General features: G+C 42.4%; 1 protein-coding gene across 4 annotated transcripts in view; it reads left to right on the top strand.

Annotated features, from left to right (window-relative positions):
- The window catches only part of hspg2 (heparan sulfate proteoglycan 2), a 95,180-nt gene that overhangs the window by 52,186 nt on the left and 30,054 nt on the right, over nt 1-12,940 (top strand). For 3 of the 4 annotated variants that reach the window (XM_069141450.1, XM_069141449.1, XM_069141448.1), the window contains exons 31-45: nt 4,786-4,853; nt 5,032-5,096; nt 5,214-5,354; nt 5,746-5,937; nt 6,260-6,298; nt 6,797-6,901; nt 7,969-8,235; nt 8,355-8,405; nt 9,096-9,179; nt 10,787-10,879; nt 10,971-11,063; nt 11,621-11,851; nt 11,939-12,052; nt 12,158-12,285; nt 12,852-12,938. In XM_069141450.1, coding sequence (XP_068997551.1) covers nt 4,786-4,853; nt 5,032-5,096; nt 5,214-5,354; nt 5,746-5,937; nt 6,260-6,298; nt 6,797-6,901; nt 7,969-8,235; nt 8,355-8,405; nt 9,096-9,179; nt 10,787-10,879; nt 10,971-11,063; nt 11,621-11,851; nt 11,939-12,052; nt 12,158-12,285; nt 12,852-12,938 — 1,758 coding nt within the window. The remainder of the gene's footprint in view (nt 1-4,785; nt 4,854-5,031; nt 5,097-5,213; nt 5,355-5,745; nt 5,938-6,259; nt 6,299-6,796; nt 6,902-7,968; nt 8,236-8,354; nt 8,406-9,095; nt 9,180-10,786; nt 10,880-10,970; nt 11,064-11,620; nt 11,852-11,938; nt 12,053-12,157; nt 12,286-12,851; nt 12,939-12,940) is intronic. The other variant, XM_069141451.1, reaches the window with a different exon arrangement.

Below are 12,940 nucleotides of genomic sequence, written 5' to 3'. Positions count from 1 at the left end.
TGTTTGTGAAGAGATATCCGCAGAAGAATATCCAGAGGAAACCTTTAGTTTGGCTTTATATGTCACTTTATATCACAGCTTTTTTTCTGTCCTTTGCTTTACCTCGAAAAGCCTTTTTTTTTTTTTTTTCCAAAGGTTGCTTTCTGCTTCAGCTTTTGCGCTTTGCTGCTAGTGAAATGTTGAGGTGTTGGCTCATGTGATTTTCTGTCTGTGCACAGACCAAATGTGTTTTCTGGGTCATAAATGTAGTTTTGGCATTTATGAGAACTCCTGTCTGGCTGATGAATCTTTGCTACTCCGGGGGCAAAGATGCACGAGGTGACCTGGGTAAAAAGCCGCAACTTGTAAAGTCATTATTATGATCTCTGCCTGCATCACCCCTGATTTTGCTGTTTTGATGTTAAGAGAAGAGAGGCCGTCTGCGGACAGTTGTGGGGACCCCTTCCTGGACAAGCCCATTGAGGGCTTCCTACCTGGGGGATGTGGCGCTGAAGCGGTGTTCAATTTCAGCTGGGAGAAAGTGATAATACCCTTCGGCAGTGGAGACGATGACAAGGATGAGGAAATTGATTACCCATGGCCTACCACATTAGGAACAACTGTCATTCCTACTAGGGCTTTACTGTCTACCACGTCTCGCCATCACTCCACCCAATTCACTAAAGCAATCTCGGTAGAGATCGTCTCGGTGACCCCCAACAGATCGGTATCCCGACTCCCACCACGCTTCACACCCAGCCTAGAGGACAGACACTCCAGCTTCCAGCACCTGCTCCGACTTCACCTGAACACCTTCAACCAACGCCTTAGCATGCTCGAAAGCAACACGCTAGACATGAAGGAGAGCCTTCTTAGTATGGCGAAGCAGCAGAGCCATCTCAGCTCCCAGCTGAAGGACCTCATCGCGGTCCAGTCGGCCGGAGAGAAGAGCCAGAAGGTCGGCGAGCTGGAGAAGAGCCACACAGACATGGAGGCCCGTCTGAGCCGACTGGAGGGACGGCTGGAGATCCTGATCGATGGCTTCACGGCGCTGGCTCAGGAGATGAACAAGATGAAACGTACAAGACACATCTCCCGTTCGACCCAAGAGAAGAGGCAGTCACTCGATACGGTCCTCGCAATCCCGTCGTACTCAACACCCAAGCCTCCGGTCAGAGTTATACCTACTAAAGCACCGCTCACCAGTAGAGCCACGGTGCCCAAAAGCATACCTACCCCAGGTCTCCCCAAAAACAAACCCACCTCAGCTCCTCAGAGAGGTAGGAAACTCAAATCAGCAGCCACCGCCAAGCCAGTGAAAAACACTACGAAGCTACAACCGGTCACAAGGTCGACCAAAAGTCAAGTCTCAACAAGGTCAACAATCAAGTTGAAGACCACTTTAAGTAAACGGAGGATTGTTTCAAAGTCTACAGTGAAGCCTGAAACAAAAGGGTCAGAGGGTCAGAGGTCTGCCGTGACAGCGAAACGTATCTCACAGCCAAGGCAAACAAAACCAAAGAAAGTTAAAGAAGAGGCAACGATCACGAAATTTCAAGTGGAGCCTCCATCTCACAAATCAAAGCCTGCTAGAACCCCCCAGCTGCGCAAACAATTTGACCACGACAATAAAAAGGACTCTGCGGTACATATCAAAAACAACGGGCTTAACAAGGCTTTCAGATCCGATGCACCTGTTCCGAAGAAGGTTCAGGAGGGCGTGAAGTCCTCAGAGGGCGATTCAAAGAAACCGTCAGAGCCACACAAGGGTAACTCGAACAAGAACCACAAAAAGACTGAGCGGAACTCGTATAAGTTGCTTTCTCACGAAACAAAAAATTCTGCAAAGGACACGGTCACAACCACAAAGGCTTCTAAGGCCACTACTGCCAGGAAGGCTAAGACAACAGCTAAAAGAACAACTCCTACTAAAATCAAGGCTGCTACTGCAAAGAAGAAGTCTAACACGACGGTAAAAAGGACTTCAACTCCCGCTAAAACCAAGGCTGTGAAGAAAATAAGTAAAAAAAAACAGCACAAAAAGAAAAATAACCGTCACTCTGGTATTTTGGACCTGCTAGAGCTTTTAAAGGGAAATTATAAATCTGCCAAGCAGAAGAACAATCAAGATGGTTCCCTTCACGTTGTCTTGGGAAAGCTGGCCATTCCTATCAAAATCATCCCCGATGACTAGTGTTTAGCGTTTCATTATTATATATTTTTCCCCGTTTGTTGATATTTCCATTCTCTGATATTTATGTCTGTTACTACAACCACATCAACGGAACATAATGAAGGGATTGATTTTTAGTGTTTTCTCAGAGGGACTTCTCTGATGTTTAATGCTGATATGCGTTTCGATGCCGATGGCTTTTAAGATGTATTATCTAACAGAATATTATCAGAACTATTGCACAAAGTCTTGCTATGAAGAGATAGCTTCGCATAAGTACCTCTCTCGTGTATACGTTTCGTTATGGACAGACTACCTCAAATTTGACCCGTGTGCTTTGTTAGATCGTTTTGAAAATCTTGTGTTCATCATGCCTGTTTCCTGCATTCACTGTCTTCAGTTTGTGTTTGAAATGATTCATTCTGGGTTGGTGTCCTGGAAAAGCCGTACACGTGCTTTCAAGACAAAATCGTTTTGGTGTTTGTTGGCAATGTACGAAAAATGTATTTTATACTGACTATTATCAATAAGACCTAGCACGTTTTACATGCTTTCACCTTGCTTTATTAAGTCCAAACTGGGGATGTCAGGTTTTCCTGGAACACTAGCGATTACATCCACTCGAAGTTCAAGTTTTTTTTTTGGTCGTTTAGCAAAGATCAGTTTTTTTTATTTTTTTTATTTCGAGGCTAACTGACTGATATCTTACCTACAAGACTAACATCTGACACCCTACTCTAGTAGTGCAATGTGCTGCAATGGAAATTACAAACTTCAGTATGAAAACCATCTTACTTGTTATCCATTGACTGAAATATCATAATGACGATCGGATAGGTTGTTGTTAAATCTTGTACAGGCATTCATGGTCCCTGGAGGATGAAGCCTACTGATATTGGTCATCCCATGCATTTTCCTCTACCGCCGCACGGCAGAAAGCTCACGGTGTGGACGAAGTAAAATAGAGTCATCCTCTGAGGTGCATAAACCTTTACCCCATAAGTATCTTATATGCAGCCTGGCTCTGCTCGCCTATTGTTCAAAGCTTCAGTCTTCGCTATGATTATAGTCTGGAATACCCTGTTCACATTAGGGTTTGTTCAGCCACTCTGAGGCGTGAACCAATCAGGGACCTATGGAGGTGGCTAAGAGCAATGACGTTAAAGTCCAACATTTGCTTTTTAAATGTAGATCCAACAATTGCAGCGGTGGTACAGTTTCAGCGCACAATTAACTGCCATTACTATGCATCGACTGGATAGAATCCCCAATGGAGAAAGACCAGACCGTATATTTACACAATGAATTTGAGTCTGGTAATACCAAGGTACCTTAAATGTTGATTTTTTTTTTTTTTTTTTTTTCCAAATAGCTATTCACACTTTGGTCCATTGGTGGTGTTGGAAGAATGGTTGTGAGAGGGCCAATAATATTTCATCGCAACATTTTCATGGCAATCCGGCCAGACTTTATTCAAACCAAAGCTTTGGACACATCGATAGACTGACCACCCAATATTTCCATTTTCAGCATCAGTAACATCATAGAAAAGTTGCATAGAACTTGTTTCCAAGACCACATCTACATCAGTTTAATATGAAATATAAGTTCAAACAGTTTGTGTTTTTATTTGCATGTAATGTTTGTCATGTTATGCTTATTATGAGCTTGTCCTTTCTTTAGAGACTTCAGTTATGGCATTTTTATAATTTTTGTATGACCATGTAACTTTTTATGTATTTTTCTTGCTTCTCACCTTCATTGTGTAAATCTATAAAACAACATTGACTGAAAGGACTGAGTTCTCCACACCTTTGAAACTACTGTATGTATCACTAGAAGGTTTGAATAGGGTTTCCCAAAGCAAAGTCATAGCATGGAAGTCCTGTGTGTTGGCTGTTGACCTGTGGACCTTCCAGAGGACAGGTGAGGTAAGACTGACAGCAGCCGTCTCCCAGGGCAACCTGCACAGAGCTGGGATTGGATTAGCCTTTCCTCTGGTGGCAGTGGCGTTGTGTGCTTGGGTTGATGGTGTGTTGCGTTGCTTTGCTTTGTCGCGATGTCAGAAAAAATATTTGTTCTTCCTCCTTAGCACCTTTTCCTGCAACTCATCCTGCTAATTTCTGTATTCATAAAGCTTTTTGGACAATTTCTTAAAATTCTGGTGATATTTTTCTGATTTTCTGTCAATTTTAACGTTTCTGTTCTTGTGAAAATTTGTTTTCCCAGTTTCAGCTGTACAACACTCATTTAAGAGATGGAATCAACATCTGAGACATGTTGAATGTTTAAGCGCTTCATCCATCTCCAGTGCAAGCAGTGTTTCATGATCTTTTTTTTCTCTTGAAAACCTGTTGGGTGTCTTTTGATTTTTAGGTCATGTGGATATAAAACTAGAGCTCAGTGTAGCTATGTATACTTACTGGATGGAATAACAGTCATTTCAATGTTCTTTGTCTGAATCCTTTGTTTGTAGTTTGAGGTCTGCTTTTGGTCAAAAAAGACCTGCTAACGGACTCAATTCATCACATTTATCACATCTTGCAGACTTCCCAGCTTCCTGCCTCGGTTTGAACTTGTATCCTTCTTGGCTGGAAATATTTACTTTAACACATTGTCTATTTTTATTGCAGATGTGCCGCCAGATACAAGGGAAACCCATTACTTGGACAGGGATGTATCGTTGACAATGACGTCAATGGTAAATTATGCATTTTGATTAAGGAAAATTATTGATATTGTTCTGTTTTCTGGCTTTTTCTTTATCCAAAAAGAAGTCGCAAAGATTTCCTTTATTTCATGAATCTGCATTTAACAATATGCCTTTCAATAGAAAGATGGTACGTATCCAAACCATACACTTTACTCCCTTGTTGCAGGAAACTGCTATAACTGTGACCAAAGAGGACGTGATGGCTGCAGTGGTAGTGTGTGCCACTGCAAGGTAATCAAATAGAGACATTTTTTATTCACACCAACTTCCTGGTTGTTTTCACCTTTTTTTCGGTATCCAAGCATGGACTGATTTCTTGCATCTTATCCTGCTGATCCTGTGTTACAGATGAACGTCGAAAGCCCATCGTGCTCCAGCTGTAAGTCGGGAACCTTCCATCTCAGCCAGGAAAACAAAGATGGCTGCCTGTCCTGTTTCTGTATGGGCGTCACTCAGCAGTGCTCCAGCTCGACCTACTACAGGGACCTGGTAAAGCCCTGAAATTCTAACTGACACAAGAGTGATGCAATGGTGCATACTTCAGGAACAGCTCAAATAAATCTCTGAAAACAAGATGTGCATGAAAAAGAATAGATTTTTAGAGTAACAATTTCACAACTAAATGTCAGAAATACCCAGCTTGATAGCTTTGGGGCTGTGGCCCGCTGTAATGTTGTGTAAATACAGTCTATCTAATGAGATTTGCACTATTTACTTGAGTAGGTAGTTGCTTCTTAAATGTTTGGCAACAGTAACATCCCCCCATTCCTGCTTTCTATGATCTAGAGTACCTTTTTAAGTGTCTTATTTATTCATCATTCATCATTTAAGTTTGTTTCATTTACCGCATCATTTACCTGGTTGCAATTTGCCTCTGCAGGTGTCCTCGGTCTTTTCTCCGGGAAACTTCCAGCAATTCGCTCTGGTGAACCGCCAGCGCACCAATCGTATTTCCACCGGCTTCACCGTGGAGGTTTCCACTGAAGGCACTCAGCTGTCCTACAGCAACTTTGACTACCTGGGACAGGAGCCTCACTACTGGCAGCTTCCAGGAGTTTACCAGGGAGACAAGGTCAGTGTCGAACAGAAAATGTAGCTGATAAACCAGCGGAAGTAGCCAAAGCAAGAACGAAAGCCCTTCGAAGTCCTGTTGATAAGATGACCGAAGAGCACATCAGAAACCTGTAGACCGCTCTTATTCTGCTGCTCTCTCCATTTTGCTGCTTTTTCTTACTTCCTATGTCAATTCTTTTTCTTTTGTGCCACTTCTTTGCCTCCATTGCCTCATTGTTTTTAAATTTGTGTGCCATTCTTTTGGTAAAATATTGTCGATTTGCCCCACATAATGTAGCTCTCCATTTTGATTTTTTTGCCTCTCCCTCCACTGTCTATAGAAAGATTATTTCTATTCTCGTGTGAGACGAGCAGAGCAGGTACAGTAATGTCAGTCAGCGGTTGTCATGGTGCAGCTGGAGTTTGAGCGTATGAAATCTGGTGTTTTTGTTTGTTTGTTTGTTTGTTTACAGTGTTGTTTGGCATGTTTGAAGTAACATGTTAATATGGCATTTTGATTATACTGATTGATGTACATTGTATTTATGATGTGATGCATATCCATATATACACTATGGATATGCATTGCGTTATTTGGCTGTCATCGTTTCTCAATGTTGACCCAGTTATTTATTTGAAGCGTTTCTACAGCAGTCTATGAAGTATGGAGGTCTTAGATCGCAGTCCATAGTCCACAGAGAAGTGTATTTCCGCTTCGCGTCACACGAGCCATGTACATAGATTGGTCATTAATGGTCCATTAAAGAAGTTTAACTTTGCTTGAATAACGCTGCCATAACACTCACAAATACCATCAGCTCAGTGGTAAGGAAAGTGATCAAAGAGCCAAAGAGCTGACCTTACATCCACATCGATAGGCCGACTCGTACTCTCCAGAGGAGCAGCTAAGGAAGGATGCTTCCATCTGGAGCCTAATGGCCTCTGAACGTAAAGACACCCACAGATCCAAGAGAGCTAGCCAGGTATTTGGTACGACCTGCACTGTGGACTGTTTCTAGTAAAGGCAATACTCACACGTCTAACAAGAATAACTGAACACTGTGTTTTTTTGTCATTGTGAGCTAACACGCTGCGAGTTTGTGGGCATCTATGGAAGTAAAATACTCACGGTTCATAGATGCAACAGCATGAAGAATCACCTCGGTTTGATGATCACTGAGCAGGAGTTTTATCGTCTGGCATGCAAAGTCAAGTCTGAGAAAAGTTTCTGAAGGATGAGAAGTTGTTGATTCATTGTGTTGTCGGTGTGACCTCACTCAGCAGAGCCTGTTTACAGTAACCAGGTGACCACAGTGCATGTGAACAGGTTTGACTGGACGTGGAAAGGCTTTTGATTGTACTGCACATTAAAGCATCATTGACTCGCATGTTCCCTTTCAAGTGGTATACATTAGTGCAGGGGTTCTCAACTGGTGGGTCGCAACCCAAAAAGTGGGTCACGGGGCCATTTTGAAAAACAAAAATGAGGGGGGAAAAAAACTTTATTTTGAAGTCAACAGAATTTCTGCTCCTGCGCTTTTATTTTGAAGGACACATGTTTCCAATGATTCAGCGCTGGTGCAGTCGCCGTCTGCTGCTAGCATTGTAAGACAGTAACGAGTTCACATTAGTAATTAGTTCACATTTGAGCATTCATAAACAGTTTTAGGATTTGATAAGTCTGACTTTTTATTTAGTTTAACTTCTGCCTTTTTATTTCGTATTTCAAGATTCAAGATAAATTTGCCTTTTATTCTATCGGCTTTTTAGCCCGAGTTACACTTTTGTCGCTCTTTCTTTGTTTATTTCCTGTTTTTAACAGTGCATAAAGACTTTGTGTCTTACTGCAATATCATTTGCGAAATAAATTTAAGTGTCTCAGAAATTAAAAAAAATTTGGTCATGACTTAATGACCAAGAAGAAATATGGGTCCTGAAGCTAGACCAGTTGAGAACCACCGCGTTAGCGGTAGAACCTTCATCTTTTTGACTGTTACCATGGTTACGTATCCTCTGTATCTCCGGTACCCCCACTTTCCGCCTCCTTTAGGGTGAGGTCAGACAGCTGGATGACGAGGTCTGGGCGCTCTTCTCTAATTTCTCCAATGGACGAGCCGGCTCCCCTCCTTTCTTTCCCTCGTCTAGATCCCATTCCTCCTCCTCTTCCTCTTCTTCTCGAGTCCCCACTTCTTCATCCTCTTCCTCTCGATGGTCTTTGCGTAACCTGAGCCCCCCATCTCCTCCATCTGATATCGCCGCTTCTGTTAAACCCACCCGGCCCCAGCCCTACTCCCCGGGCCACGCCCCTCGTCTGCAGGTACTCTCAGTCTGTCTGAGATCACGGCAGGTGTTACGTACGGTTTACGACTCTTTTTCTTTCTCGGTCATATCGCTGACTTTTTTGCATTTCTCTTTGGTTCTGCTGCGGATCAACAGAGCAAGAACACAGTGAGAAAGAGTGCTGGTGCTTCAGGGGGCAGCGGCAAGGTAGACAGAGGCATGCCTGAGTGTCTTGGACTTCATGTTTTGCACGCTGGCACATACAAACAGGAAGCTGATGTCTTTGATCGTAAAACTTAAAAGTTAATTAACAACCAGTTTTTTTCCATTACGGTTAATGTTTAGCTCAGAAATTCCTAACCGATTCTTATTTGCAGAACACATTTTCTTTATAGTGACGAAAGCAAAGATCATTCAGATAGATGCAGTGATTTATTGGGTGGTATTCTCCATTGTTAAGCAAATAGCTGCGGCTCATCGCTGTCACCGACTGCGCTGTAATTCTCCACTTAAGATAACACTGGTTTTACAACGGTCTGTCATTATACTGTTGTCTGGTGTGAAACCGCCTGTCGCTGAAGCCCATCTTAAGCTGTCATTTCCACATTATTGACAGTGCTTTAGTTGTCAGACATACCACAGCGTGAGTCCTAAGCTGTTATCAAATGGCAGCAGAAGAATAGTCTTTAATGGCACTCTTCCCGGAGAACGTGTACTTAAAAGAGTTTAGCTAAATGTCACACATTTGTCCCGAGTGTTTTCGTACTCTTCGCCATGCTTGCCTGCTCGTGCTGCTTTTTCTGCCTGCTCGTGATTTCATCTTGCTGCCTGTCTTTACTCGCTGTCTGTCTGTGGCTTATTCTCTTCTGCCTCCCCTTCCCCCCTTTTGCCTCTCAGTACGCTCTGGTCTACAAAGGTTTCAGCTTGCACCAGGATGATCTGCTCTACTGGCAGCTCCCAGCGCAGTTCACAGGGGATAAGGTAATTGTGGAAACGTTGGGGTGAAGAGCTCCTACCTGACTCCTGCTTAACCCCTCGGAGGTCACAAAAATACTGCACCCTTAGCGTCCCTCAGCTCCCCTCGGTCTAGTCCCTCACATGTCCACACACCCTGCGCCCTTAACTCCGTCCCAGCCCTCCCTCCAAGAGTCTTCTTAATGTCCTGTACTAGATTCCTCTGTAGTAAAGGAGGAGGGGGCTTGTGACATGTTACCATGACAAATATTTACCCCAAGTTTTGTTCATGACCCAGATACAACTCGAACTACAAATATCCCTCTCTACTTTTTTTGGTTTCACTTGCTTGGCTGTTTCTAATTAGACATTAAAGTCATGAATGGTTTCAAATACAAAGCCAAACATCATGTGATTGTCCACTGTGTCATTAAAGAGGCACTCCAGTGTTGTAAAGCTGCACGTCCACATAGTTGGGGAACTATCAAGACAGATTTCTTTTTTTTTTAAAAGGGGTCCAAATCAAAGCAACAGAGGTGTAGATGTTCTGACTTTGAGGACGCTAGAGGTCCCATAATGCAACTAGTTTTTCTCTTTCTTTTATTGACATAAATATAATATGATCAAGCTATTTTTCTGAAGCTCTGTTTCGAGTCATAAAAGACTTAACATAACCCTTTTTCCCAAAAAGTTGGGACGCTGTGTAAAATGTCAAATATAAACAGAATGCGATGATTTTCAAATCACATAAACCCATATTTGAGAAAAAATAAATAAATAGAGCAAAGATGACATCAAATGTTGAAACTGAGAAGTTTTGTTGTTTTATTAAAAAAAAAAAAAAAAAAAAAAAAAAAAAAAAAAAAAGTGCTCATTTTGATTTTGATGGCGGCAGCACGTCTCCAAAAAGTTGGGACACGGTCAAAAAAAAGACTGGAAAAGTTGTGTAATGCTAAAAGAAACAACTTGTGGAAAATATCACAACTGCAGTAACTACTGGATTGAGGCAAAGTGGAAAACTTTCCTGCAATTTAATGAATCAAAATTTGTAATTCTGTTTGCAAATTATGGACGCTGAAATCCTATATCAGTGTGTTGTAAAAATAAGAAGTGATGCAAAACAGGTGTAAGCATGCCCCTGACGCAACTTCTTTGAGGCGTGTTGCTGGCATCAAATTCAAAATACGAATATATTTTTCATAAAACAATATAACTCAACATTTGATATGCTGTCTTTGGTCTCTTTTCATTAAATATGGGTTTACATGATTTGCAAATAATTTCATTGTTTTTATTTACATTTTACACAGCGTCCAAACTTTTTTGGTAACAGTGTTGTACATCCATAGGGTGTGTAAAACTGGAGGAGTGCCCCTTTAAGTGTATTTTCCACTCAGCAAACTGTAAAGAACACTGTATACAGTTAAAATAGTGTCACAGCATGCTGCCAACTCTGGAAACTCTTACATATTGGAAAAATCTCTTTCGATCCTTTACATCCATTCAGCACAGTATACACTCTGTGTGCCTCTCAACAGCCATCTGGCTTTGATTTTAGATGCATTTCATGTTTCTTTTTCATCGTGAGAATCGCAGCAATGTTTAACGAGAGAAAAAAAAAATCTGTGCTTTAGGTGGGTTCTTATGGTGGTAAACTGAAATACACAATTTCCTATGTGGCTGGTCCAAGAGGAACGCTCCTGGAAGATGCTGACATCCAGATTATTGTGAGTATGCCCTCGTTGCTGATTCGTTTCTTTAGTCTCATATTTACATGTATTTGTAGGACTGACTCACCTGTAAGTGTTGCTCCTGTAGGGTAACGACATCACCCTGGTAGCTCGTCAGCCGTGGCAGAGGAGGCAGCAGGGCAGCAGGGAGAGCAATCAGTTTGAGATCGTCTTCAGAGAGGTGAGTGGTTTAAAAACAGCAAATAGTAACATTTAACCTCCCTATAAAGCATTTAGAAGCTGTATGCAAACACATATTAAATGATTACAACAGCTTTATGATGTAATATATTGTAAGAAGATAAGTATAGGAGTTTATTCAGTATTTGTCCACAATTACAATCTCTCCAATGAAGATATATTTTATGTTGATAACTATAATGTGTGTTTTATAATATGATCATTATCTATATTGCCCCATTTTTAAAACACATTTCTGACCAAGAACGAATATTAGGGTGTTTAAAAAGTCAGTTACTTTGTATATGTAGTGTCGCCTGTGTAATAAATGTAGCTTCGGTTTGTTATATGGTTTGCTGAGTGTTTCAAAAACTCCACAACTACCCTGAACGCCTAGTCAGAGGTTTACTGAACCCAGTCCGGAGAGCAGTGCACATCACATTGCATCTGAAAGGACCTCGCGCCTCACCTCCATCTTCTTACCTCCCTTAACAGGTCAAGCATGAAGCTGGACCTTGACATTACGTGTGATTTTTTTTTGTTTTCCTTGTTTCATAGGAAAACTGGCGTCGACCGGATGGCATGCCGGCCACCCGAGAGCACCTGATGATGGTTCTGGCCGATCTGGATGACATCCTGATTCGAGCGTCCTACACCTCTGAGATGCGCTCCTCCAGCATCTCTGACATTAACATGGAGGTCACGGTGCCCAACTACAGCGGCTTGGCGCAGGCTCTCGAGGTGGAGCAGTGCCGCTGCCCTCCTGCATACCAGGGACTCTCCTGCCAGGTCATTATTCACTCTGTTTTCTCTGAATTGTTGCCCTCAGTAGAAACACAGGCTGATTGGACCTAAATGTATTAATGTGACTTTTAGGACTGTGCAGCAGGATACACTCGTACCGGAGGAGGCTTATACCTCGGTCACTGCGAGCTGTGCGAGTGCAATGGCCACTCCGACTCCTGCCACCCTGAGACCGGCATCTGCACGGTATGAAGCGCACTGCATCAGCGTATGACTGATATTTGGTTCTGGAGATTGTAGCTCCCTAACGACACGGACGGATCTGTAAACACGATGCGCATCTCCTTCCAGAGCTGCCTGCATAACACACAGGGTGAGCTGTGCGAGCAGTGCGCCCCGGGTTTCTTCGGCGATCCCACCGTTGGCACTCCGGAGGACTGCCAGCCGTGCGCCTGCCCTCACACTGACCCAGACAACCAGTAAGTAACTGGCACGGGTATCAAGACCTCACATTCCTCGACCATTTATAGCTCAGGACGGCTCTGCGTCCGGCACTCCTGTTTACAGAAAATTCTTCTGTCTAGTAAATTCTGGAGATTTACTAACTTGTTTTTAGTCAGCTAACGTCAAATATTGTATAATTCATTTTTCTTGTGAATTTATGTATCCACGCTTACTTCACTTGAGCAAATTTTTGTTTAGAGCTAATACTATTTTACAGTCTGTTGAAAAAATTGTGGGAAAAAAAATGTCAGTAAAATTTGAGAATTTGAGACGGCTGCTTCTGCCACAAATCCACTTGTTTTTCAAACATGTCACATTTGGATTTTATTTTTCATGCTCTGCTTTGCTTCAGAATATTTACAGTTGTGCATGAATCTTATGAAATTGCCTTGAAAACATTTTTTTCAGTCCATTCACAGCAATATATAAATATATATACGCTAAATTACTTGTCCCTTGTTTTGCACTGCGACTGTTTTTTGTTTTGTTTTTTTTGCACTACACTTTAGCTTTTCTTCTTCATGTGTAACTCCTGTAACAGGTTCTCCCCGACCTGTGAGAGCCTTGGAAATGGAGGCTACCAGTGTACTGCCTGTCAGCCTGGCTACACCGGCCAGTACTGTGAACGGT

Source organism: Embiotoca jacksoni, unplaced genomic scaffold (assembly GCF_022577435.1).
Source record: "Embiotoca jacksoni isolate LCO1_2020_lvr unplaced genomic scaffold, fEmbJac1.0.p SCAF_9, whole genome shotgun sequence".
NCBI lineage: Eukaryota > Metazoa > Chordata > Actinopteri > Embiotocidae > Embiotoca > Embiotoca jacksoni.
This window is presented reverse-complemented; position numbering and strand designations above follow the sequence as displayed.